At 36.6% G+C, this 27,842-nt stretch overlaps 1 protein-coding gene across 4 annotated transcripts; it reads left to right on the forward strand.

Annotated features, from left to right (window-relative positions):
• On the forward strand, window positions 1-27,520 carry COG2 (component of oligomeric golgi complex 2). 4 transcript variants are annotated; one of them, XM_053937255.1, is made up of 19 exons: window positions 1-103; window positions 671-832; window positions 1,562-1,627; window positions 2,492-2,572; window positions 3,182-3,285; window positions 4,509-4,617; window positions 6,337-6,516; window positions 7,501-7,625; window positions 8,911-9,037; window positions 10,743-10,763; window positions 12,784-12,923; window positions 16,436-16,497; window positions 17,774-17,925; window positions 19,189-19,389; window positions 20,201-20,273; window positions 21,408-21,550; window positions 22,070-22,209; window positions 25,274-25,454; window positions 27,083-27,520. In XM_053937255.1, exons 1-19 carry the CDS (start codon window positions 35-37, stop codon window positions 27,182-27,184), a joined length of 2,238 nt encoding a protein of 745 aa, XP_053793230.1. In that variant the 5' UTR covers window positions 1-34; the 3' UTR covers window positions 27,185-27,520. The 4 variants fall into 4 exon arrangements, with proteins under 4 accessions (XP_053793230.1, XP_053793231.1, XP_053793233.1 ...); XM_053937257.1 differs by lacking the exon at window positions 1-103 and adding an exon at window positions 121-318; XM_053937256.1 differs by lacking the exon at window positions 10,743-10,763.
• Window positions 27,521-27,842: the final 322 nt, after the last annotated feature.

Below are 27,842 nucleotides of genomic sequence, written 5' to 3' on the forward strand. Positions count from 1 at the left end.
TGGCCGAGGGGGCGGTGCAGGCGCCGGGCCCGGCATGGAGGCCAAGATGAGCCTGCCGCGGGGCCCCGAGAACCTCTGCTTCGACAAGGACGAGTTCATGAAGGTGCGCCGGGGGCCGCCGGGGCCGGAGGGTTGTGGAAGGGCGAGGGGCCTTCTGATGATGGGAGTGGCGGGCTCCCTGCGGGAGAGAGCGGCCCGGAGCCTTGGTCGGGATTTTACCACACCGCCACGGACTTTCCCCCGGCCGGGGGCTGCGGGAAGCGCCGAGGGGAAGCGCCCTGTCACTGACGGGGGGATCCGGGAGGCGGCCGTGTCCAGGTAGGGCTGGGCTCTGAGACTTACGGGAGCGAGAGGCCTCGCTGCTTGGAGAGTGTCGAGTAGTTCTCAGTACTCGAACTGAGAACTCTCAGTTGCGACTCTTGGCTGCTGTTTGGTGGCTTGTTTGTTTTTTTAAGTCTCCTGTATTTTGGAGAGCTGATCTTTGGATATTCAGCCCCACGACACTCTGTGCTTTTCAGCCTAAAAACCGAGAGTTTAACTACTGCGTTAAGAAGCCTTTTGCCCCCTAGGGCTTTACTTTGGTGAACTCACAGGCATATGGAGTACTTTATTTTGGGTATGTTCCTTGTATGAACTGTTTACTTACATCCTTCTCTCTTTCCTGTTTCAGGCGGATTTTGATGTTGATCACTTTGTGTCAGACTGTAGGAAACGTGTGCAGTTGGAAGAGCTCAGAGAGGATCTGGAGCTCTATTACAAACTCCTTAAAACTGCTATGGTAGAACTCATAAATAAGGACTATGCAGATTTTGTTAATCTCTCAACAAATCTAGTAAGTGTTAATCGTTGTATTGTGTAGTTCAGGCTTAATGTGGTTCAGTGGGATTTTTATTTTTCATATGAAAAGTATTTGGCTTTTATTTTGGCATTTTATTATTTAAGGCCTCTTAAACTGACGTCTCTAATCATTGCACTGAGACACCATTCCTGTAGAAGTTACAGAATTGCTGTACAGAATTGCTGTTGGCCTGTAGTAAATGTTTTAGATGTATGCATTTTTTCTTGACAAGCTGATTTCTTAGGGAGTTAGACTCAGGGCAAACTTTGTTTCAGACTGTCAGCACTTTTAAAATTGAAGGAAATAAATTATTATAATAGAATAGCAATGATAAAAGTAAGCCTGTTCTGAAGGATTCTTTTAGAAATCTTTAAACTTTTTGTATAGTCAAAGTATCTTAAAAAATCCCCAACTTTGTGTCTGAAAATTGTAATTGTTCCAATTACACAGATTCAAAGACTGAGACTTAACATACTTCTGAGAGGAAAAATTTCCATAGGAGGAAATTTTGTTTATCTTTTGGCTTTGTGTTAAAGCAGTCTTACATCTTTATGCTTGTATTTGAGATAACATATTTTTGCATTGAATTAAAAACTGGAAATTATAAAGGAAGTTATGTTTTCTCAGTTCTCTTTCAGTATCTGTAAAATAATAGGCTTTGTCAGTAATTCACATATGATCTTATCAAAAAAGTAATAAATTTGTTTGTGGTAATTTCTTTAGGTTGGCATGGACAAGGCTCTCAATCAGCTTTCAGTACCCTTGGGACAGTTAAGAGAAGAAGTTATGGTATGTTCAAAACAATCATTGTCAACAGCTTGGTAAACTTCAGCTCGCTCTCATATGATGTACAGAACGTCTTCTACTCAAGTTAATATTTGTTACAATAAACTCTTTGAAAACTGATGACTTACATTGCTAGTAGGAGAAGCATTGTGTTTTCAGGAACCTGTATTGCAGTAAATTTATGTTTCCTATAGTGCATTTCAACCAAGAGATAAAGAGTTTCTAAAATTTGATAAGTGAATAGACTCTTGCAAGACAAGTCCATGGAGATATCTTGGAGCTGTTTTAATATTTGAATAACTTAAAGGTGGTAGAAAATTCAAATGCAGCACAGTCCCTTTATGGACTTATTTTCATCCTCTTGAAGGTGGATCTTATTCTGGCTCTTCCACACTGACTTGGTATTTATAGGAAGGGGCAATTTTTGATTATCATCTTGGCAGCCAGTTCAAAGGGATGCTTGCTGCATAAATGTGCCTTCAGTGTATCACATCCTTCGTGTCTCACAGAAAACAGGGTCAGCTAGCATAGAGAAATCTTTATTACATGAAAAATACTATTTAAAAGTGATTTATAGCTTCAGCTGCAAGACATAAAAACATAGTGATTTTAGGCAAAGGTCATTTGTTCTCTCTAAGGTACTAAAAGAACGGTGGAAATAATTATATTTGCAGTAGCAATACCTAGGGAGCACATTCTACTTTCAGTTATTTAGTTGTATTTATAGCTTTTTCACTTGATGTACTGTAGCTTTTATTAGTCTCATAATCTTATTAATCTGTATTTTAAGTTTAGATTTTTTTTTTAGGTTTTTGTTCAACCCTTAAATGGGAAGCACGCTTCACATACTGACTTTTTCTCTCACAGAGTCTTAAGTCATGTGTCAGTGAAGGAATTCAAGCAGTAGATGACTGGATGACTAAACAAGAAGACATTAGAAGAAAAAAGGTACAGCAGATAAATTACCACCTTTAAAAGAGCATCCTTAGGATGACTTTGATTTTGCCATTAACCCAGAGAAAATGAAAATTAGAAGGTTTTAGGCTGTGTAGATGAACAGTGCAGGATTTTGTACTTGTAAAATATATTGACATTTTGGTTGACAGACTTCATATTTTACAGTGTCTAGTTGATCATAAATCTTGGTTTTACTGTAGTTGCCCAAAACATATGTTTGATTTAGTTGGATTTTTTTTGTTATAGTTGCTTTTGTTTCTGACTGCAGTAGCATATAAACTTACTTATTATGAATGGAATTGAAGTACAGCTGTTTGATTTTTTATGGGCAGGAGACACACATTTATCTTTGTGCTTAACTTTGAAAAGCATCAGGGATAGGAGCAGCTGTCCTACATCTGTGACAAACATTTATTTGTGGTGTTTTATGGACTTATGTGAGCAATACTTCAACTGAGACATGACTCAAGTGTTAAGATAAAGGGAGAAAACTTAAACCGGAAAAAAATCCAAAGAACTAAGAAACCATCTAAAATATTTTCTTTAGGTGATGTCAGTGGGGATTGGGGTTAGACATGAAAAATCTTTCTTTAATTACAGATGTGTGTCCTGAGACTTATTCATGTTATTCAGTCTGTTGAGAAAATTGAGAAGATTCTACATTCCCAAGGCACTAAGGAATTGTCCTCATTAGAGGGAAACAGGTAAAAAAAAAAGTAATGTTCAGTTTTGTTGTAATTGATGGGACTAACTTAATTTCATTGAAGGTGAATTTAGAAGCAGTAGGATATATCTTTAGAAATGTAACTCAGATGGAATAAATTACTGTAATTTTAGTATTTTCTTGGTTTTAGTCTTCCGCAAGCCAGTCATTCACAGATTGTGTAATTCAGGCTCCAAAGTTCCAAGTTACTTGTGGTTCTTTCAGTAAGGAAGCTTTGTGAAGTTAGTGTGCAGTTATTTTATTTTACTTTATTTTATTAGAAGTCACTAGTCCTGTCATGTCCAATATACTCTCTATAGTTTATTCCAATGTCATTTGTAAGTGAAACAAAATAGTTTTTCTTGTTTTCCCTGCTTATGTGTAAGTGAAAGGACTGCTGCAATAATAGCTGAAGGTAGGCAAGGCAAACCTAGTACAAGGAAGGTTTGTGACAAATTCCAGTCAAACTTCTTCCTCTGCCTTTGCTGAAGATTGCAGGATGTCGATCAGCCAGTTTTGGAACTGATGTACCAGTCATGCACTTGAAAGGCTTGACTGGGATGCAAGTACAATTTAAGCTGGAGGGAAAGCACAGTGTGAGACTGTCTCTTCAGCTCAGTGTGCTGGATCACATGGTAGTGGGGGGTAGGTGTACCAGAAGGTAGGTTGATATCTCGAGGGACAAAAGCAGATGTTTTCAATCAGGTGAGGCACTTTGCAGAATTAAGTTTGCAGTTAAGAACATACTTGAACAACTGAAAATTCGGCTCATTATTGGGATTGTGTGGACTTGAGAAGGGCAGGACTGTTTCTCTAGAGATAACTATCATTAGTTTTACTATGTGACAGAGTAAGAAAGAAACAAATCTGGATGGTGAAGGTCACCTGGTGCAGTTTCTGAGCTCTCTTAAGACTGACTTTTTATGTGATAACAAAACTGCCATCTAGAAGAAAGTGCTTCATACTGCTGAGGCAAGAGCTTATGTTCCTCTCAGCTTCTGCTTCAGCCACTTCAAGATAGAGCTGCAAAACAGCACTAATCATGTAGCGTGCTCCAGATCATTATTGCTTGTTTGCAATAATTATAGTAGTACCTATTAGAATTCAAAATATTTAAACTACAAAAAATTGAGGGAGAGCTCTGTCTGTCTGTTACAGAAAAGAGTGAGTTGGTTTGAAAGGATCTTAACTGTGTATTCTCATTTTGTTTCATCTCTCTTCTAGTCCACTTCTAACTGGACAAGTTTTAGAGAGAATTGCCACAGAATTTAATCAACTACAATTTCATGCAGTACAAAGCAAAGGAATGCCCCTTTTAGACAAAGTGAGACCAGTAAGTATTGCATGACACTTAACACTTGCACAGTCAAGCAAAACCAGTATAATTGGAAGACAAATGGCCTGTTTCCACAGAGTTTTATGGAATTAATTTATGGAGAAGAATGGGTTTCATGAGGTCATTTTTATCAGTTGTCTAGAACTATTGCTTTTTCTGAGGATTTATGCCGTTTGCGTACTTCTTTAGGATTAATTACTGAGAATAAGAGTAGGAAACACGGCAGATGTTTTTGTCAGTCTAATGTATTTTGCAGTTCATCTGCTTACTGATACTGAGGCCTCATTCTAGAGATTTATGTTGGTTTTGTTAGCTGTAGTGTACAGACCAGAATATAAATGGAATGTGCCTACACAGGGGCTGGCTTGAATAAATTCGATTTTGTCTTCTCATGAAATTATGCTGGCCATTAGTAATCCCCCAGGGTACTCTTTTACCTGTAAAATTGTAAAATATTAATTGATGTTTTGGTGGGATTTTTTTCTTCTATCCATTCAGTGGGGAGATGGAATAAATGAAAACTTGTGCTTAAAGAAAGCTGTGAATATAGAGATGGGGTAAGCTGATTAGCATGAGGGTGTCATTCTTAATGGCTTTCAAGCTATTGAAATAGTTCAGAGTTCCAGTTTGTGCCTCTGCCTGTTGGCAATATAAACTTGTTTCGGCTCCAGACATCCATGGAATCACGTTGTTACGTGGACATTTTACTAGACTCCTCTGGCCACTGAGTTATCAAACTTGGATAATAGCAGCAGTGAGCATGAGCAGCAGAGTAGTGTATGTGGTAAGAGAATATTTGTCATGTGGGAGAATATTTGTCCCATGGCTTCCTTAATGGTGTTTGCCAGGACTTCTGTCCTGTAGCTGTTGTTGCTAAGGCTCGTCAGAATGTAGCTTTCATGACCAGTCAGCATCTGGGTTCCTGACTTTGCATGTTCAGTACATGAATCATTTTAGGATGGATGGACACAATACAGCATGTAAAATGGGAGAGAAGAAATTTTACTGGCTATATTCATAATTCAGCTATGACTACCGTAATGTGTGTTGCTGAACTTCCTTCAAATGCAGAGCTATAGGGACCATCTTGGGCCAGGAGTTTATCTGCAGGTAGTGTACCAGTGAGTCGGATCTAGTAGAAAAGATGTCATGGGAGATTGGGAAAAACGGTTTGCAAAAAAGTAGAATATGTGCAGCCTGAAGAAGCTGTTTGGCAGAAGCCAGAAGGAATCTAATGTCTTTGGTGTTTGCTAGTGTCACTCAGTGTCATTGGTTTGTGGTAATTCAACAAGTAGTGCTGGGTACACGCTGTCTGTTTTGTCTCTGACAGGGAGGGATAAATGCTACATTTGTTATCCCTGGTCACTTACTGTAAATCTTTTGTTTATTGTCACATACTGGTTCAGTTGAACAAGGAACAATTATTGACTTATTTCCTCAGGATAAAGCAGACCTGATATAACTTACTATATAACTTCAAACATATAGAAGATAATAATCGCCTTTAGCTTTATTATAATAAACCCTGACTTATATAGCATCAGTAACCCATTAAGTTTGTGTTAATGGTCATTCAACACTGGCAGTTATCAAATTTTTGTACTTTTCAAGTAAGGATAGAAAGCTGAGTTAGGTACATCTGGATGAATTTACTTCAACAATGATGACGGGCTTTGATTTTGGCTTTTTATGACTATATTTTCTTTCTCTTTGTAGCGTATAGCTGGAATAACAGCCATGTTGCAGCAGTCTCTGGAAGGGCTGCTCTTGGAAGGCCTTCAAATGTCAAATGTTGACATAATACACCACTGTCTACGCACTTATGCAACAATTGATAAAACACGAGATGCAGAGGCATTAGTTGGTCAAGTGCTTGTAAAACCCTATGTAGATGAGGTAAGATAAAATTTAAAATTCCATTTGTTTTCCAAACATGCTTATTTTTCCTGTGAACCTCCAGCTTTTGTTAGCAGCTTCAAAATATCTTTGTGGAGAGAACAGGAGAAGTGAGCCACAGCAAAATGTCAATTTGCTATTTAAGAAAAAAAGGATGGAGGAATTCTCTTACCTGCCTGTCACTAATTTCAGGTTATATCCAGTGTGGATTCTTTTTCTTACCTCCATTTTTCTTGGGCTAAAGAATCAAAAAACCAAAGCTCTCCCATTTAGGACAGGTTTCCATTGGGTGTCTGCTAAGTGCTGTGACAGCTGCTACAGTGTGGGACATGTCACTCTCCCCTCAGTTTTCTCAGGGTCTATTCTTTCGCCACTTCTGCACCATTCCACTTGTTTATGTAGCAAGAGGCAAATGTGTTCAGACATATGGAAGAATACCAAGAAACAAGCTGTTGTTCTTTTCCTGCTGTCTTCCTTCTCTTTATGGCAGAGATTATCCATTTTCACTGAGTATGAGGCACTGTCCAGACAAACTAGCTGATTAAAGGCTTAGCAATGTCACAGAATATGATTTGCTTTAGTTTGCCTGTATTTGGGATTGGATCAACCACCTCAACATTTAGAAGGAGTTTTTACTTTTTTCTGAGTTTGATTAGCTTTTACCAGTTGCCTGTTTAACTTGACAGACTGCTTCAGGTGACAGTGATGTGGCAGTGGGTTGGGAGCCAGACACAGTGGCTCACATTTAAAAGAAAGGATCTCCTTCCCATTTTTGGGGCCAGTCTTGGCAGTTAAGAGTGCTGCTTTAAAGGAAGTAATAATTCAAGCTGGCAAGTTATACTTGGAAAATATAATGAAAAAAAAAAGTAATATACTGACTATCTCAGTATTTGAGGTTATAGTGTTAAGAGTTTTGTGAGTCTTGCATTACAGCATATTTTATATTCACTTTTCTGGCATTTAACATTGAACTGCTCTTGGCAGGTGATGGTGGAGCAGTATGTGCAATCTCACCCTAATGGCCTCCAGGCTATGTACAATAGGCTGTTGGAGTTTGTTCCTCATCATTGTCGTCTCCTGCGGGAAGTTACAGGGGGTGCAATTTCCAGGTAAATATCTTGGGCTTCTCTGCTGCACTGAAGTTACAACAAGTATCATATGCTTTGAAATCCTTTGCATGATCAGCTTTCATGCACTCATGACTTATCTGGCCTTTCCTGAAGATTCATAGTCAAGTTTGATTTGTATCTCATGCCTCTGTTGTTCAAAACAAACAGTGAACAGACTTTCCTGGTGCTGCAGCCCTGAGCTTCAGAGGAAGCAAAGACAATCCTGTATTTCAGTAGTAGAAGTGAGTCCCGTGCATAATACAGTGTATCAGATAACTTTGTTTTTTGAATCCATTAAATATGATTGTACACTTCATCCAAAGAGAAGAGCATAATAAAGCTATTAAAATATAAGTTCAAAAGTTATTGAGTTGTTAGTGCACATCAGAAAAGTGGGGATGGTCCTCAGAGGTTTGACTGATTTATTGCATGTACTGAAACTACAGGTTTAATTTATTTGTGATTCCACTGTGTTCTCAAAAAGTGCTTAATTCCTTATGCAATTAAATTGCCTGTTTTTCAAGCTTAAATAATTCAGGTCTACTGAATTGTATTCATTTATTCATCTGTTTGCAGGATGGTTAATAAAAAAAAAAAAGCTGAACTATGGATGTAGCCCCTAGGGACTGCAGAATTACTTTTCTAATTAGTCATCCATTGCTGAGCTTTTTATGACTCCTAAGTTTTACTAACATTTTAATTCTTTTAATCCCTCAGCAAGTTATAATTGTTCTTCTTAATAATGGAATGTTTCTTCTTTGTAGTGGGGTGTACTAAATTTGAATTGAATGCTTTTATCTCTTCTGCTCTCAATTCTTAAGTTTTCATAATCAAGGTAGCTTTTAATCTTTTGATCAAACACAATATGTATAAATACAGTTTGGATCAATTAAGAAAAAGTTCTTCTTTTCATTGCATTAGTCACATTATTCCTGCTTGGTAGGTCTTGGAAGTTTGGAGCTATTAAAACTTGAATTGTACCAATAATAATAGGATTTCTCAGCTGAAATGTACTGATTTTTTAGTACACACTTGCAAAATATAGATCTGATAAATTTTTAAAACACTTTGAGGGTTACAAAAAAAACACCTTGGATTTGATGAGACTGTGGAATCAGATAAGGAATCTTCAAAGGAAGAACAGTTTAGGGAATCAGTATAAATATGAAAAAAAATTCGTTGCATTTTGTATAGTGCAGTGCATCTAATTTTTAGTGATTTCTGTCTCCAAATAGAAGCCTGGTGGTAAAATATAACTGTGGAATAATTGCATTTTTTTTTTCAGTGAAAAAGCAGATATTGTTCCTGGATATGATTTCTTAGTGAATTCGGTGTGGCCAGAAATAGTACGTGGTTTGGAAGAGAAATTACCATCACTTTTTAACCCTGGAAACCCAGATGTGTTTCATGAGGTAATTAATTTTCAGTTTTTCCATTTCTAATTTCAGTGACAGACATGAGAATTGAAAGAGTCATGTTCTCTAGCTTCTTCCCCCCTGCTGCTTTTGTCTAAATTCTTGTTACTGCGTGACTTGGAAGAGGAGGTTATCTCAAACCACTTGGTTCAATTTTCATAGGAATTAATTCTCCCCTCAAATTTGTTAGGAAAGCTCATACAGAAGTTATTCGACACCAGTTAGTCAGATGAGTTAGTGTTTATTTTGGGAGTAGAATTGCAATGTTATTGAAGGTGAGAGTGGATGTTCCAGTGTTCACTCAAGTCTAGAACTTCTGTATAGCAGGAGCTGTCATATTAATTAAATACCTGTGTTGCAACTTATTTTTTACTATAGGAAGATTAAAAAATCCTTTGTTTTACTTACTTGTTTTAGCTTTTGCTCTCTTGCAGTACTGCAGATTATGTTGTATTTATACACAAGTCAACTAAAACCTGAAAATATTTGGCAGCGCCATCAGGTTTAGAAAACAGAGATAGTATTTCTCTGGTATAACAAGGTTACATTAAATAATGAATTTAAAGTACTTGTCACGCTTGTATTTTCTTCATTGGTAGTGCTGCTCTGTCTCTAAAACATCATCTTTTACTAATGGTGAGATATATTTCTTGGTCTAGTATGAAGATTGGCAGTGCTTTACAGTATGTTACAAGTAGAAAATATGAGCTCTGCTTTTCCTTGTGTCCTGTCTGCTTGTGTTTAACCATGATTACTGATAAATTTGGGTTTCTTTCCCCTGGTAGTTTGACTTGTGATTAGTGTGAAACATTTTATTTTCAAGCTAGAGATGGGAGGCAGGGATAAATTGTCTGAAGGAAGGCATTGTTGGTGTATCAGGACAGATGAATTAAGGAAATGCTGGCTTGGCAGTAGAGGTTTATAATATATATTCTTTATGTGTTCCTGCAAAACTGCTTTTACTAAACACTTAGATATTTTTTCTTGGGGTTTAAGATCTCTTTTGTACAGATTGATTGAATAAATGAAGGCAGGTAGGCATGACTGAGTGTGTTTGCAGTGCTGTCTCTGAATAAGAAGCAAATTACATGGATGTTGAAGAAAGCTGTGATAGTGCCATGCAAGTGACACCGTAATGTGTTCCTCCTCCTTCATGAGAATTCTTAGTTTACCGTGAAGTTTTAGTCACTCTTAATTTTCACCTTATGCCCTACATACTGTAGATTGTGAGCCTTGTTAGGTTTTTTCTGTACTGTGCTGCATGATGTACAGGAATGTATTGTGTCTTCAGAAAAGCTGGATTTGCTTGGAAGGCCTGTCTTACGTTACACTGATACTGGCCAGCAAAGGCATTGCATTTATTTAAAAAACACCCAGCAATCAAAAAAAAAAAAAAAACTATGAAAACCCAGCAACCCCCCCATGACTTCCAGGTGAATCACGTAGTAAGTCCAAAGTACTTTCCAGACTGCTTTTGACTACTTAAGTGACTCATAGTCATTAAAATCATTAAAATATTTTACTTTAAAAGCAATACAAAGTTGAAATACCAAGTGTAAAAATGCTATTACACCTATCCAAAGACTAATAGTTCTGAATTGAGAGGGAGGGGAAAGCCTTTTAAAATGTTTTTTTGCACTGATGATGAGCCAAGTAATGCTGCACAGATTTTAGACAATAATTTTTCTTCTCCATTTTCTAGGTTGCTAGAAATGCAGAACAGGTTTGTTTTCTCAATGTTTATTTGCATATGTACCTATGTATAGGTTTAATGTTGAAAAGTTTGAATATGCAGTGTATTCTGTTATGGGATTTTTAGGTGTAGAGGAGACAGAGGGATTGAAACATTTGTTTAAAATCCTTTAAAAATCAGACTGGCAATGTTAAGTATGTTAAAATAAGTGTTTGTGTGAGGTGACTTTTTAAAATTGTTTCAGGTTGTGATGCGCCTTTATTTGAGTTAGATGTCTAGATTTATGGATATTTGAAAAGAATACTTCTTTTATCCCTAAACATTCATTTGAGATTAAGTTTAGATTTTCCTATTTAAAAATTGCTCCATTTTGGTGCCCAATTTTACTTCTCTTAAATAACTGTGCAGTCAACAATCCAATCCTAGAATCTGAAATAGGAACCAATCTTGCAGTTAATTCCCACTCCTGGATATAGTGTTCTCAATATTGAGATAAATATCTCTTGAGGTGCCTTCTATTTTGAAACTGAGAGGTCTTTACAGAGTGTTTGGTTTATATCTCTGACTTACACTTAGGGTAGCAGAGCATTAACAGCTTGTTTGCCTTTTTACAGTGCTGGGTTTATTATCTAAAAAAGGAGGCCTGAAAGAGAGCTAATCTGTCATTCAGTCTGGGTCTAACTCCCATTCCTTTTATGGGTCCATTGTGTTATAAATACAGCCAGGTTAAGAGAAAAGTAGTTACTTAAAAGCTTTTGTGTGCATTTTTCAGAGTACTGTCTTGACACTGAAACTACCATGTCACAAGAAAGGTATTCCATAATTATACCTTTAACAGAAAGTTATGAACTTACTGAGATACACAATACAAAAGCATCCCTGTGGCAGTTCATGTCCTTTGTTCAGAAGAGAGTTTTTGAGAGCAGGCCCTCTAAGCAGCAACACAGGGCCTTCTCCTGATAATGTTTTACTGCTTCACAAGAGGCAAAATCACATTGCTCCCATAGTGGTCTGGCTTGTGGATTGAGCCCTAACCTTGCAGTGAAGTCAGAAGCACTGAGAGATTGTCAGGCTTATTTAATTAATTCAGAAGTGGATTTATGAGAATATATTATAGGTTTTATGACTGTTTCCTATTTTATTTAATAGAAGAAACTTGCACAGAAATCAAACTAGTTTTCAGTTCATAGAAGTAATTTTAACTGTAGTTGTTTTTTTATTTAAAATTTATTTATGTAAGTTTTGTGGTCTGTTTAGCAAGGTCTATTTTGTATGAAGTAACATTTTTTGGGCTGTTTTACTTCTGATTTTCATCAAGTGTTTGACTTTCTGCTTTGTACATGATTTAATTTATTATTTAATTATTTTCAGTGTTCTCATACTGTTGAGACCAAATCCACAGTATGTTTGGGTATTAATGTAATTTTTTTTTTTTTTTTTGCTTACAACCAACTTAATACTATTCATAAGCATCTTATTAGAAGTATGCACTGGATGAAGCTAGTTTATCTGAAATAATTTGAAGTTCTTCTGCATATATTTGATATTTGCAAAAAACACTTTTAGGGAAACAACTCTAAAAATTCTTATAATACAGGTTCTGTGTAACAGACAAAAATAGTATGCTTCCATTCTCATGTGCAGTTGGCTATGTGTACTTCTGAGTTTCATTCCTGATTATTTCTCCTTGTTGTGTAGTTTTATCTGCTGCACCTGACTCTGTTAGTATTGTGCAGCACCACCCCAGTGATTGAGCTCAGAAATAGTCATGAATCTCCAATCAGTTCTGCTTGATCAGTGTGCTTGGACAGTTTTATGCTTTTTAGAAGTGTCCTTACCATAGAGTAACCCTTTCAAGTTAATTTGGTTTTGGTGTCTCTGCAGTCCAGGCTTTTAGCCTTGTATGATTAGGTGATGAGGGGTAGTGTCAGCCCATCCTGAACCTCGAGCTTAGGTGTAGCATGGTACAAGGGTTCTACTGAATAGGTGGTGGCCTTCCTTGTTTTTTGGGAGCCTGTGTGTGATCAGAATGCTCCTTCTCTTCCTGCAGAAATACACCACCAGTATGGATTTCGTACGGAAATTTGAACGGCAGTGTGGCTCCCAAGCCAGCGTGAAGCGGTTAAGAGCTCATCCCTCTTACCACAGCTTTAACAACAAATGGAATTTGCCTGTATATTTTCAAATAAGGTTGGCATGCATTTTTTTGTTCACTCTTCCAAAGGAAGAGGTTAGTTGTCACCGCAGGCTCCCAGCTGGGTAATAATTAGCATTGACTCTATGATCAATAGAGTAGAAGGCTGATCAATTGCTTTATTATATTATCTTATACTATATTATTCTATACTTATTCTGTAATATACTGTATTATTCTATACTTACTAAGAAACTCAGCAACTCTTACAGCCAGTCCGATACAGCTTTAACCTAATTGGTCAATCAATCTAAACACTATCTAGTTTCTAATTAAGAAATCACCCTTTGGTAAACAAATCTCCATGACACATTCTACATCTGCACAACAGCAGGTGCAACAAGTGGGGATAAGAGTTGTTTCTCATTCTTTCTCTAATCTTCTCACAGCTTTCCCCAGAAAAATGCCTAAGAAAGTCTGCTGCCACAGTTAGTCATGGAAAAATGATCTGGCTTAAGGTCACACATCCTTGTTGTTCAAAGTCTTACTTGTCAACAAATCATAGTGGAAATCAAACTAAGAATTTAATTATGTCAAGTAACTTTTATATATCTTTCAACAATTTATCAGAAAACCACATAACTATTCTTCAGTATGTACTGTGTTGTTACACCAGATTTGATAAGCTTCTCCTAAGACTTCCAGGAACGGATCTAAATGAGTCTTGAATTCTTGTTTCAAATTATTTTTCTCCAGTGTTCCTGAAACTAAGCTGTATGTTAAATGCTACATATGCAAATCCAGAGGAATACTTACTGTGAGGGAAGAAGTCTTTTTTCTTAGAGGTATAGAACTAAAGGACTTAAGAACTTTCAGCTTTTCCAGACCTAGCCGTGTTTCTGACATTCTTTTTGTCTCACAGGATGTACTCCTTAAATTGTAGCATTGGCTTCCCAAAGATTGTCCTCCTATTCCCTGTTCCTGAGGAGCTAAGTAATAACTTCTAGGATATTTTAGTAGCAGGTCTGATGTATCTGTAATATTTTCTTTTACAGACCTTGCAGCTAGAAAAGGACAGAGAGACCCAAGAAAGCTCTTTTTTAATTCTAGTAATGTTAAAATTTTAATGAACAAAATAGAATGTAAAACTGTATTTTTAGCAAGTGTAGACTACATGTCTGATTGTAGGGCTGGAGAGCAACCCTTCAGGGCAAGGAACAGAACCATTAATGAAGTCTGTTATGACCCAACTGTGCCATGTGTGATCTCTCTTGGTCCAAAGCGTTCTGAGAACCTCTTAAAAAAAAAAAAACCTAAACAAACAAAAAGTGGAATTTCCAGAAGAGGGGGAAGAGAAATTGATGTTTATTTTTAACCTGTATCACTTTAGTGGCCTTTTTTATTGCACAATTCTGTAACTGGCAATAACACTACCACATTTATACAGTTTCTTTAATCCAGAGTGAGTCTACATTTGTGCTGAAAAATTCTACCCAGGGATCTTATGAGTGGTAGAGTTAATATAAGTGACAAGAACATGGGGCTGGGAGTTGGGTCTTAATATTTTGGTGGTTCATGTTGTTTTGTAAAATTGTAGTCACAATATCTGATACCCTGATTTAGTTTTTTGCTTACACATCTATTCCTGCAGTTGTGTAGTGAACTGATAAGGACCTGCTACTCAGGAAAAAAAAAAAAAAAGATTGATTTTCAACTCCAGTCAATTTCCCCAAACCACTTAACCGTACAACTATTCATGCTTCCCAAAGGAAGGGGCAGGAGGATTCACTACATAGTGGTGCACAGACTGAAAGTGTCTGTGGAACTGTAGCCATTATGAACCTTTTAACAGATATGTATCATTAATTGCCCTTTTTGTTTCAAGTCCAGCTTTTCTAGTAGGAGACCAATTGATCAAACTTTGATAATCTTGCTCATAAAATTGAAATGGAGCTTCAGCATATATCTCTTCAAAAATGTTTCCCATTAGGTATTCTGAAATCTGATTGATTAAAACACTTTTAAAAATCATTTTCTTTCAATCCAAGATTACTGCAAGTCTAAATAGTGTACTATTTTTGAGAAGTCTAAATAGTGTACTATTTTGAGAAATGTTTGGATAACAACAGCTGATTCATCTTCAACGATAGTATTCCTTTATATTGGAAAAATCTACTTTGGAAGTGCCCATGAATTCTTCAGTGCATAACTGTGAAAATAATACAACATATTAATTATATATATCAGGGAAGCTTTTGCTTGATGTGTGTTAATATCCTTTAAGTCATACAAGATTTTGATTGAACTGTTACCTCACGCTTTGGCAGTTATGGTTAAGATTGTTTGTTTTTTTCTTTTTTCAATTTCAGAAATTGCCCAGAGAAATCAGCCATTACTAAAGCCTTTAGAAATGATCCTTGGAGGGACAGATTATCAGGCATTTATTCTGTAGCAGTGCTGGCACAAATTCTTTCCCGTGTTTCATTCTTTTGGTTATGTCAATACGGCTGATTGTGGAGCTGTAGTGAACCCCACACTGGGGAAATTATTTCTTCTGTCAGACATACTCAGCAAAAATTATGTCATTGTTAAAAACTTTATTCTGTTCCCATATCCTTTTCACTGCTCTGTTGGTGGAAGGAGTGCATAGGCAGAACTGAGGTTTTGAAGCCAATTCACAAGAATGTTTAGTTGCTAAACATCGATCCTAGTCCATTAGGAGTTTGAGCAAAAAAAGCTAGGTGGGCTCCTGTCGTGCTCTGGAAATGATACTTAAGAGACTTTAAGAGAAACCCTCCAGGTTTGTAATTACTAAGTTTGATAGAAAGACTTTCAGAGTTATTATGATGCACATAAAAGCAAAAAAGAGGAAACCAGTGACAACAGACCTTTCTACAGGGAAGCTTAAAATTATGCAAGTATGCATAAGTATCAGAGGTTTTAATAACTTTTGCTGTTATACCTAAACAGTTTTGGAGATGTCATTTTGGTTTGGTTTTTTTTTTTTTTTTTTTTTTTTGCTTTGGTGAATTTTTTAAAAAATGGTATTTTAAAAGGGGAATTAAAAAAAAAACAAAACAGATGTCCTTGAGGACATGTATAGATTTTTATTAGGTACAGAGTTGTTTGCAGAACCTTATGTTACTGCTCATTAACAAACATGTAGAAAGCTGGAGCTCCAGTATCACGTGACATATCTGAAGGTTAAAGAAAGTATGTGTCAGTTTGATTGCTTATAGTTTAAAAACAGTAACAAAACAAGAAACTTCCCTCCTGGAAAAGCTGAGGACTTGTCACTCTGTGAGCTATCATTTTGATAATGTTTGTAACCATAACTTTAATAATATCCTAAAGTATAAGCTTTGTATATGCCTGTAAAATGTCAAAGGTTCTCTTTCAAGTGTTAGAATGCTGTTGTTAAGTTGGGCAAAAATAACCCCAGGTTTCAAATCTGTGTATGTCCATTGATAGCACATAGAAATAATACTAAAGTAAACATTGAAAAATGTTTAGGCATCAATTTAAGCAACTGTTGAATTGTGATATTCAAAATTTTTCTTTCTCACAGATTCAGAGAAATAGCAGGGGCCATAGAAGAAGCACTTTCAGATACACTAGAGGAAGCACCAGGTAACATTTTATTGCAAAAAATATTTATTGTAAAGGAATCAGTGGTATAAATAGCAGTGATCACTCTGTCTCTTACTGAGTATTCAGTAACATGCATCCCTTGGTTCATATGAGCTTTTTTTATTTCTGATTAACTGTTCAAGCAGTATAAAACATTGTTACAGAGATGGCAATGTGAAAATTCTGGTCAGTGATCACTTTTCTTACTAAAAACCCCCTCTTTAGCAGCTGTCACTGACATACTTATGGAACCACCCCTTCAGTGCAAGAAGGAGTTGTTAGCATTTGACATCTTCTAAGTGACAACCAAAAGGCTATGCTGTGTAATTGCAGCATATTTTTCATAATTGTTGTAGCACTGTGTAGAGGTGAAAATGGCTGTCTCTTGGCAACATTTAGGCTTGCTGTCATTCATAATGTTGGTGTCTGCCCCAAAAACATACATTGATTTATGAGGAGATGAGGAGGTATGCACAGGAAGGGTAAGAGTGGAAGAGTATAACCTGATACATGCATTAGAAGTATATTGTAATCAGAAGAACTAATTTCAGCTAACAGAGTGAATACTTATGAAGAAGGTATCTATGGGCCACCTAAATATCCTCTGAAGCAAACCAGGAGAAAAAAATCCTAATGGAGACAAAATATATAGATCTTACTACTTCAAGGCGTAGGCCTGGAACTTGTAGACACATTCCTTATCTTTCTAATTGTATTCTCTAAAATGTTAAAATTGTGTAAACTGCTTTAAATGTAAAACTGTGCAAACAGCTTCAAATGTGAAGCTGTCTAAACTGCGTTAAAAGTATTTTGTTTAAATATGGATATTGGTACAGTGTTTTAAATAAATGTTTATAGCAAATATATCATATAACTGGGAGAGGAGCAATAGTTTAGTGCTAAGAGAGTATTATGTTATGGCTGGCAGGGATATATAATGTAACTTCTTCAAAAGACTGCCAAAGATTATTTTGGAAATGTTATTTCCTAAAGTGGACTATTTGGCCTAGCTGTTTCTGCCTTTATTGCAGGCAAATTCTTGTTTCTTGCTTTTGCCTGCACTGCTACAGCAAGACTTTAGTGGAATTTGAAATCTAAAGCATTGAGGAGATAATATTTTAAGGGTTTGCTTCAGGCAATGCTTAATACATTTCTGTCCTATGATTGTATCTTTTAGGAAGATCTTGGGTAAATCTTGGGTAATGCAATTACGCTGATGTTGCGTCTTTTAACAACATGCTTAGGAACTTGACCTTTGTTGCCTAATTGTTTGTAGCTGGGAGCTCATTCTGTCTCTTGGCCACTCACATGGTCTGGACCAGTCTTGTGAAGTGCTGGTCAGATCAGCTGTTTTTACCACTGTTAGCGCACCGCCTGTGGAAGCTCAGCCTGCAGATCTTGGCACGCTACTCTGTGTTCATCAGTGAGGTGAGGGAGCAGCCTGCTTTAAGGGGTTGGTGATGGGATATGTCCATCAAAGAGACTTTTTGAACCAATGTATGTGACCTCTTTTTAAGAGTTCTTTTGTGAAGTTAATGGTTTTTAAACCTTCAAGCAGTTCATGAGTTTGGTTTATAAAAAGTATGACTGCAGAATACGTGATCAGTTGTAAATATCAGTACTGTTGCAGTGCTGCTGTCGGTGGTTGCCAAAGCTGTACTTCATGCTGCTTTATTCTGCCTCTGCCACTGAAACAAGAAGCCAAAATCTTAGTTTTCTTCTGTTCATGTGTTGTTGATTGAGTGAATGAAGTTGTGAAACAGAGCCAGGTAAAAAATAACCCTTCAAATAAGAAGGACTGATATAATCTGAATCAGTTGTTCAGTATTGAGAATGTAAAACCAAAGTTTCCTGGGCAGCTGACTCAGCATCAATGATCACTGCTTCTGAGCAGATAAACTGGACTTTGTTCTTGTACTGGCTCCCAGCCACACAAGTGGGCCCCTGTTTCTTGTGCCATAGAGAGACAGTGCGATAGAAGAACTGGGATTTGAAGAGATTTCTGGAAGTCATTTGGTCCCAATTCCTACTCAAAATAGGACCAGCTTAGATGATGTTGTGCAGAGCCTCTTAAACTGAATTTGAGTATATCCAAAGATGTGATTGCACTCTTTCCTAGGAACCCTGGTCCAATGACTGATAGCTTTTTCCTCCTATTTGATCAAAATTTCTCTTGCTACAGTATCCATTGCCTATTACTCTCTCACTGTACCTCAAGGAAAAATCTGATTCTGTCTTCTCTGTTCATGCCCCTTTGGTAGTTGAAGACAGCAGTAAGATCTCCATTTTTAATTTCTTTTGTGACTCAGTGACTTATTTCTCTCAGCTAAATGAGCTCTTGCAAAGTACTGTTAAGTACCAGAGTTAAAACAGAGTAGTCAGGGGAAGCACTTGCCTGACAGCAGAGAGCTTGAGGAGTTGGGAGAAAGGAGTTGTTTGACAGCAGGACTGGACTGCCCTCTACTAACCTTAGTTAGACAAATTTGTTCTAAATTATCCAACTTTGTAGTGCACTCAATTTTTTTTAACATTTACTTCATACTTATTTTAGTAATGGTATTTGGTAATATCCCTTGGAAGTGTGGCATTCTAATGCTGAAGTGTTACAAATCCTTGATATACTGTTTCAGTTTGTCCAGCTTTAACTGCCTTCACTATTGCTAGGGTTCACACTTGAATTTGATGTTTCAGGTTTCCGTTAGGCCCATTTCCAGTGAGAATACAAAGGAAAGCAAAAAACCTGTGCCAGTTGGTAGAAAGGAATCTTCTTTAAGCCTCAACCCCAGTGAAGATGAAGGGAATGGATATTCTCCAGAAAGTATGCCATTGTCTTCTATATCTACTAGTCAGCTGATATATGTTGCTGCAGATCTGGACAAACTGCAGGATCGGGTTTGTGCTTTTGCCTTTACTTAGAAAGAATTTTCATTGATGTTTTTGGCATCTTGTAAGGGCATTATATTGTTTAAGATAATGTACTATATATTTTTTTTAATTTAAAGTGCTAAAACTTGGGGTGTCTGATACCTGAAATATACGGCCCACTCTGCGCTTATTTGGAATGGCAGATTATGGGCAAACCACTTCAGGTATTTAAGTTATTTTTATCAGTAGCTGCTGGACTTAACTCCTAAAAAAATATCTTTCTACAGTTTTTTGGTGTGAAGTGTCACTCTGCCACTCTTACCTTTTCTAGTGAAGTCTGTGTTGCAGCTTGGAGTGTGGTGCAACATTCAGCTTTAATGTGTTTAAGTGTTTGCTGATTTTAGTCTTTGAGGTTGGAAAAGGTTTTATCATCATGATTACACTTGATTAATGATCCAGAATCTTGAAGAGAGATGTATGGTATTAATTGTCTCCCAGTAGGGATGATTCCTATGTACTTATTTTCAGTAAGGCTGAATTTTCTGTAATTTGTGAAGTTGTAAATTGCAGGAGAGTTTTGTTAATTCTAAATTATTTCCTCTGAGTACAACAGTAAGGTAGAGGATTTAGTGTGTAATTCCTGTGCATATTATAAACTTCTAGTATTGATTGCACAGAAATGCAGTAAACCCATAGAAATTGAGGGTGTTTTGTGTGCACTTCAAACTTACAGAATGTAGGAAAAGTAATTAAAATTTTTATAACATGCCTATATCTCTCTCAGCTTTGGCCTTTTTTTTTTTTTTTTTTTTTTTTTTTTTTTTTTTTTTTTTTTCAGATTCCTGACATCTTAGACATGATTAAACCTAAGCTTGAAATGATTGGCTTCAAGAATGTATCTTGCATTGCAGGTAAAGCTGAGAGGCTCCTTCCCCTTTCTCCCAAAAAAATGAAATCAACTTTTACAGTTTCATTATTTAGGATGAAAATATTTAATGGAACTTGCCTTCTGTTTAAATTGTTAAATAGAAACAATCTTGAACAGACCTGTTGAGTCTGGATAATGTTTAACAATTAAAATTGAGTGAGTCTAAAGTGCGTTTAGGATTTTTTCTAGAAAGTGAGGACTTTATCCTAGAAGATTCATATCATTAAACTTTTGAAAGATTTGGAGAAGAAGACATAAAGAGAGGCTTTTCATTATCCAGTAGAAACTAAAATGTTTTTCTAAAATGACTGTTCTCTCTCAGGCCTGATGAGTCATTTGAGGCAGAGGGTTATCAAAGTAACACAGTTAAATACCTTAACTAAAGAGGGTAGAAGCAATTCAGTGTTTTAGTCTCCTTTTTTCTTTCTGGGTTTTTGTTTTGGGTTGGTTTGGTTTTTGGGTTTGTCATTTGTCTCTTTGGTTCATTTGGTTTGGTTTTTTTTTTTTTTTTCATCTGATCATTCTTTATGTGAAATATGGAGTTTTATTTTAATTTAATAATTAAAGCTAGGCTTGTAGCTGCATGAGTGAACTAGTCCTGGTCTGCAAGCATAGCCAGGAGTTCTGAATCATGAACTCCACTGAAATCTCTAAATCAGAACTACTGGTAGATGTCCAAATCTGTTAGAGATGTAGGAGCTTGTGCACATCTCCTGCTCAGTAGATGGTCTGTTGCCAATCACATCTTTGAGTTTAACATGTTCCAGTCATTCCATAGGGAATTCAGAGAGAATTTCACACAGTTTCTTTGGAAGGGCAGAACCTTTTGATTCAAGCCCTTGCTTCATTGGTAATACTAGAAAAACTTTGAACATGAAGAATGTTACTTTACTCCGCTTCTCTTTCCTTGCCTCTGTCTGTGTTTCTGGCTGAGGAATGGTTGGTGTTACTGGCTGTTACTGTTTTAAAAGTGGCTGGTGTGTATTCATTTGGTAAGCATATCCTGTACGTGACACCAGATAGTGAGTGGGATTAGGAAGCTGAGGGGATTCACATAATTTGTGTTGTGTTCAGTCAGGGTAGCTCAGTTTAAACTTAAGCATTTTTACTTTAATAGGAGCCTTGGAAGATTCAAAGACTTCTCTATCAACCTGTGTACCTACCTTGAATAACAGGATTATCCAGGATCTCAGTGAGTCCTCCTTTGCATACCTGAAGAGTGCACTGGAAGTTCCAAGATTATATAGGAGAACCAACAAGGTCAGTGCTGCTTGCAAATGAAAAAATAAATCTCAGAAGGGGCTGTGCTGAGATTGTTGTGAGTTCTTCAAGCCTGTCCATATCTGCTTGACAGAGCCCATGACAATGTCTACAACCTAGTGAAGTATAGTACAAAGCTGTAGGTATTTTAATAAAGGTGTAATAGTCTGTTTTGGACACTGAGTCTGCTCAGCTTTGTCTGGAATCAGAATGAGCAGAAAGAGCATTCAGGATCATACCCTGGTAACAGGAATGGCTGGCACAAGCATCTCTGAAAAAGCTTTGGGCATTTTGAACCTTTATATTGTATCGTGCTGTATAACGCTACTGAATAATTTTGTGATGGTGTCTTTCCTGTGTATAATGATCTCTCATTGACTTGTCCTAAATGCCTTATGCATTTCTTCGCTTAGGTACAAGATTAGCATTTTTTACATGGGATAGAATTGGGTGTTGATATTTTCAGTACGTAAATGACTGGTTCCTTCTTCCCCAACTTGTTCCCCTGTCATCTGCCAGGAGGTGCCAACTAAAGCTTCACCTTATGTTGACAGTGCTCTTAAGCCCTTCTACCAACTGCAGAATGACTACAGAGATACCTTGAAGCAGCCCATGATTCATCAGTGGCTGGAAGGTGCTCTCTCTGAAAGCACACAGAAGTAAGAGAACTATACAGCACATTATTTGCCTTAGATAAAAACTCCAATGTCTGTTGAACAGGCACAGGAAAAAAAAAACTGCTATGAATTAACACAACTGTAAAGAAAACCAAAATACAGCACTCTTTATGTGTCATATATTTCCTTGATTTACTCTCATATTGCATGTTCAGCAGATGAAAAGCTGTGCAGGGAATCCAAAGACCTGGTTCCTGCTCAGATCTGTGCAAACCATGACATGGTGAATAGGGCATTTGAAAAATTGGTTGGTTCTGGGAGTGCAGCAGTGAACTAAAGATGCGCATTTTGTTTCAGAATTGATGCAAGACCTTAACCTCATTACTTTCAATGAAAGTTACTAACCTTGTTTCTTTCAATGAACTGTGGTTGAATTTTCAAGAACTTGAGTTCTACTGTCCTTTGAATTCTTTAATGTATGCAATCATTATCCAACTTTTTAGTGGTTTAAAGCTTTGGGCCTTTTAAACTGCTGAAGAGCTAATTGTTCGCAGTTTTAATAAGGCAGTCATAAAGTAATACTTTCTTTAGCAGATCTTCTGTTTCCTAGTTAGCATCTTGAGGGCTTTTGAACATGACTAATCATATGTATTAGATTCCTTAATGGATTTTTTTTCCATTTGTCTAGCTGTATTTTAAATTCTTATTGAGCAGGGATTTTGCATTTTGTGAGTTCTGCCAGTTAAAGCATGTAACATGAGACAGCAATACTTACTTTTTTGAAAGTTCTGCCAGAAAATTTCACAGGATACCCCCTACTTTTTGTGTTGTGGACAATTTACTCTTCGTGTTAGCTGTATTTTTTTTTATCTCTGACCTTGCCTAAAACTAAAGAGCCACCTTAGCCTATTTGGATGGGTTTTTTTTTCCTTTACCCATCATTATAGTTTTGTGTTTTGGTTTTCTTTGACCTTTCTGACCATAGATGATAATATCAGAAGAATCCATGAAGGTTAAAGTATAATGTGTGCTTTCTGTCTGTCCTTACATAGTTTTTCCCAATAATTCTTTGCATATTATATTGTCTGTTGGCTGCTGCTGAGCATAGATTGATTTTTTTTTTTTTCCTGAGATTAACCACATAGTAATATGAGGTTTTAAACCATAGTCAGAACACGAGTTTTTTCTTGTCCTTTGCCTCCTTTTCCCTCCCTACTCTTCCTCTTCTGGTACGTTTCAGAATAGGCTTAAAATTGTAAGACAATTTTACACCTTCACCAACCATTCTTAAAATTTTTCTTAAGTATTTTGGACAAGACTAAGCTTAGGTTGGTCTTGACTGCACTGGTCATTTTCATTTTGCCCAAAACCTCTTTTTTCAAGCTTGGTGTCTCTTTATCAGTTTTTAGTGCATAGAAAAAAGCTTATTTTTATTTGTTAAGTAACATTGCTGAAGAACTGCAAAGATGCCTGGAATCTCAAGCCACTCAAGGTTATTGAGGTAAAATACATTAGGGGGAATTCTTGTCTGTCTCTCTACATCTCTCTGCCTGATTAGTCTTGCTTTTAAAGCTTCAGTAAATCTGGTGACACCATGCCAAGTAGCTGTTATGTAGTTCCTTGGACCCAACCAGAGCTTTTTTGCCCCCCAAAAAGCAGTTCTTCACTTTCCAAAACTTAGGTTAAACATGGTGACAGTGCTTAAACACCAGTAAGACTGGCAGGTTCATTTTTTAACTCCTTAGAATTTTCTGTCAAATTCTGTTTTCATGGTTTGTTGCTAGTATTTTCATCATTTTCTTTTAAAATATCTTACCCTCACTGACAAGCGATAAGTCAAAGAAGCTGATTTTTTTACATGAAGGAATATTGTAGTTTCTTTATTGAGAATACAGATGCAAATAATTAATTTCTTGCTGTCATAATACATTCTTGCATCCAAATGAAAAAAAAATAGAAAAGAGCATAAACTAGTTAAAAATCACTGGGGTCTTCTGCTTAAATGGCAGAATGATTTGGAAGTACAACAGAAGTAGGAATTAATCATAAGTGAGTGGGACTAGGAAATACCAAGATATGAAAAGAGGATAGACTGACTTTTACTGGAATACTTCTGCTTTTCATAGAATGCTATTGTGAAACACGTTTCCATGGCACTGGCAAGCACTTTTTCTTTAGCCATCCCTATCTAATTATTCTTTTAAAAAGCTTGTCTGCTTTCTGTTGCCTCCTTGTTTAAAAGTAATCATCAGGAAGATTGTTTCAACTCTTAATTCTTAGAGTAACATTTTTCATAAAGAGGCTCTTTGAAAGTTACGTATTTTAGGAAATTGCAGAACATATCTCAATCAGGTAATTTCTCTCATGGATCTTATAATTTGCCGTTGTTGCTCTGTTTTCTCTTCTTACTGTTAACTCACTGTCCTGGGCATCTGTTAATTTGTATGATATGCTCTTCCCACTTAGGCATGAGATTTCAGTCCACAAAGCTTTTTGAACTTTTGTTGTGTAGTTAATGTTTGATTCTATGCTTTCTTTAATGTGGATCCCACTCTCTGGCCAGTGGTGTTTTATTTATCTCTACTATTTCTAAATTAGGGTTAGGGTTTTTCTGAGTTTTCCTGCCAGCTTCCTGAGACTCCTGTTTAAATCAGTTTCTTCATTTTAGAAATAGGCATTTCTGACTGGTGTGCACGTGTGCTCTCATATACACTTATACTTGCCTAAAAATACATGGGTTTTGGTCTGTCAGGCTGTTTATAAAATCAGTTTTACTCAATAGTCTACTGATTGTAAAGAGGGGCTGATTTTGACTGTTTAAAATTGAGCAGTTGCATTCCTTGATCACTATTGAGTACAAACATCTTGAACAAGTCGAAAATGTTGTGATGAGAAGTCTTGAAGACTGAGTAGTAATCTTCAGATTAACCTCTGGAACTAATAATGGAAATACTGATTAATTGATAATGCTAATAAGTAGCTTCTTTGCAAGGGAAGCCATTCCTTCTGGCATTGTTCAGCAGGGCCAGTGATGTATTTCTGTGTATGAAGTAGGCTCTTCTGTAAAGTGGAATGTTTTATTTCTCATTAACCTTCCTTAATTCAGGTATTATGAAACTGTATCTGATGTGCTCAGTTCTGTTAAGAAAATGGAAGAGAGTCTAAAAAGGTTGAAGCAAGCCAGAAGAGCTGCAACTTCAAACCCTGTTGGTACAAATGGGGGCATGAGTGATGATAACAAAATCCGACTGCAGCTGGCCTTAGACATTGAGTATTTTGGAGAACAAGTAAGTTACGACAAACGAGTTTTTTATTATTAATAGTTTTGGAAAGGAGATGGAAGGGGAAAGGGAATCTTGACTCTGATTTTGGTCTTGAAAGCTTTGTTGGTGTAGGTTTGGGGGTTGGGTTTTTGTTTTGTGTTTTCATGTTTGTATAAAGGAGACGATTTCAGATGTTGGTGATTATAGATACCACTTCAGCAATGCATACTTTCCTGTCATTTCTTGTATAAATGCAAAGCTTATATTTCTTACTACTTAAAATTCAAGTACTGCTCAGTGCTTGGAAGCATTAAGAAGAAACACTGACTTTGCAGATGAGAGGGCAGGGACCTGACTTAGGTCTGATAGAAACTTCTTTATGGCCCTTCTTTTGTTTGTCTCCTGTCGGGGTGTTTCCAGCCTTGACTTTCTGCGTGGTCAGGGTCTGTTCCCAAGAGCTGTGAGGATGTCAGCCTGATTTGTTGTGCTGCATAACTGCAAGTGCTTTTCAGTGCCAAATATGAAATTTTAAATAGCATAACATTGAAGAAAATATTCCAGGAAGTGTATGCAGTAGCTACATTAAATTGTATAAACATACTGTTTTGTACTCCATTATTTCTAAAATCATATCTATTCCAACTAAGTCAAGTCATATCTATTCCAACTATGATATTCTATCATAGCTATTCCAACTAAGAGTCTATATCATTAGTTGCCAAGGAATTGTCTGATCTTGTTTATGAGTAGATGCTGTTGATGCATTATAAGAGGTAGATTAAGTCTGCTTGTGTGTGAGCAGATGCTTTTCTCAGATATGAGACTAATCACAGTTGGGTGGAACTGTGGAAATCCTACTAACGAAAACTATTATTTGTCTCTTTTTGCCTGGGGTTGCACTTTTGTTCTTCTTTTCTATGACTGCAGTGTGAATTTAAGCTGAACTGGGACAGATTGTTCATAATCATTTGGGAATTGTTTTGGTACATGTGACTATTACAAAGAGGTCCAGCAGCAAACACCTTTTCAGAATCACTTCATTATGGTTTCAGTTAGATCCAGATTTTTCTGCTTCACTGCACTCTTAGTTTTTTCATGGCCATATTTTTCTTATTGTCAGAGCAAGAGATTTCCTGGCTAAGAAATTATTTTCAGCAACCTCTGTAATTGTAGAGTTGTTTTTGTCTCCCAGGAAGTTCAAGACTAGAACCATAAGCTCTTGCAGCCTATTGAAATGCTTTCACTGTCATGCTGTTGGCTCTTCTTGGATGTATTCATGTTGATCTTTAAAGTATTGCCCAGAAACTTCATTTGGAGGGAACAAAAAAGAATCCGTTGAAATCAATGCATTAAAACCAACTACAGCCAAGTTTCTCTTTCTGATTGCTACATTGGGAAACTTCCAGCTGGCTTTAGTTACAAGTTGCCTAGAAGATGGTGAAATAATTCCTTGCAAGACACTTCTGTAACCAGAGGGACTTAACTGAGCAAAGTTGGATGCAAATTTTTATCGTTTACAGTATATGCAGTTGTGGTTTTTGCCACATGTCAGTGCAGGACAAAGCATAGGCTTCATTAAATGTCTTAAGTAGAATAGTTAGTGAATTTTTAATATTTTAAAGAAAATTAATGGATTTTCTGTATCTTTTTAGATACAAAAGATGGGACTGGAAACAAGCAGCATAAAAAGCTTTTCAGCCCTTGCAGAGCTGGTTCTAACTGCCAAGGATCAGGCTACAGCGGAACCATCCTAGATATTTTTGAAAGCATGTGATTGAAGATAAACAATGTCCCTAAAAGAAAGAGAATTTAACTCTGCTTTATTTTACCAAATAAATAGCAATGAAGTGCTTCCTAAAGTATCCCAAGCAGCAAATCAGTGTATCTTCTGCCTTGATGAACTTGCTTCACCAAAAGACTGAGACTTTATCAGTTATCCATTATAGGGAAAGCAATCAAAGTTCTAAACTTTCTACTGTAGAATAAAAGTAGAAGAAAATGTTTTTCTTATTTTTGTTGTACAACTTGAAATGTACAAGAACGAAGTTCTATGTTGAAAATAATATGTAATAAATTGTCTTCCTAACTTTTGATGTCCCAAATGTATTGATTGATGGCTGTGTTACAACTCGCAAAAGGACACTGCATGACCAGAGTTTATGTATCTATATAAATATATAGAGCTATATCTATGTATGTGTGTGTGTATGTATATATATATATATATATATATATATATAGGTAACACACATATATATGTGTGTGTATATATATATATATATATATAGGTAACACGCATATATATATATATATCAGGTTTATTTTAGAGCTGTTTGCTTGCAATGGAAGAAAGGTATGTAGCTATTTTGGTTATTGTCTATAGAAACAGAACAATATGAAAGTGTAAAGATA

Source organism: Vidua chalybeata, chromosome 3 (genome assembly GCF_026979565.1).
Source record: "Vidua chalybeata isolate OUT-0048 chromosome 3, bVidCha1 merged haplotype, whole genome shotgun sequence".
Lineage (NCBI taxonomy): Eukaryota > Metazoa > Chordata > Aves > Passeriformes > Viduidae > Vidua > Vidua chalybeata.

What these genes read in the sequence shown, in the direction of transcription:
- COG2 (XM_053937255.1), top strand. Translation starts at nt 35, where the DNA reads ATGGAGGCCAAGATGAGCCTGCCGCGGGGCCCCGAGAACCTCTGCTTC. An exon ending in GAATGTATCTTGCATTGCAG is followed by an intron (nt 20,274 to 21,407) that starts GTAAAGCTGAGA and finishes TTACTTTAATAG; the next exon opens with GAGCCTTGGAAGATTCAAAG. An exon ending in CTCTCTGAAAGCACACAGAA is followed by an intron (nt 22,210 to 25,273) that starts GTAAGAGAACTA and finishes TCCTTAATTCAG; the next exon opens with GTATTATGAAACTGTATCTG.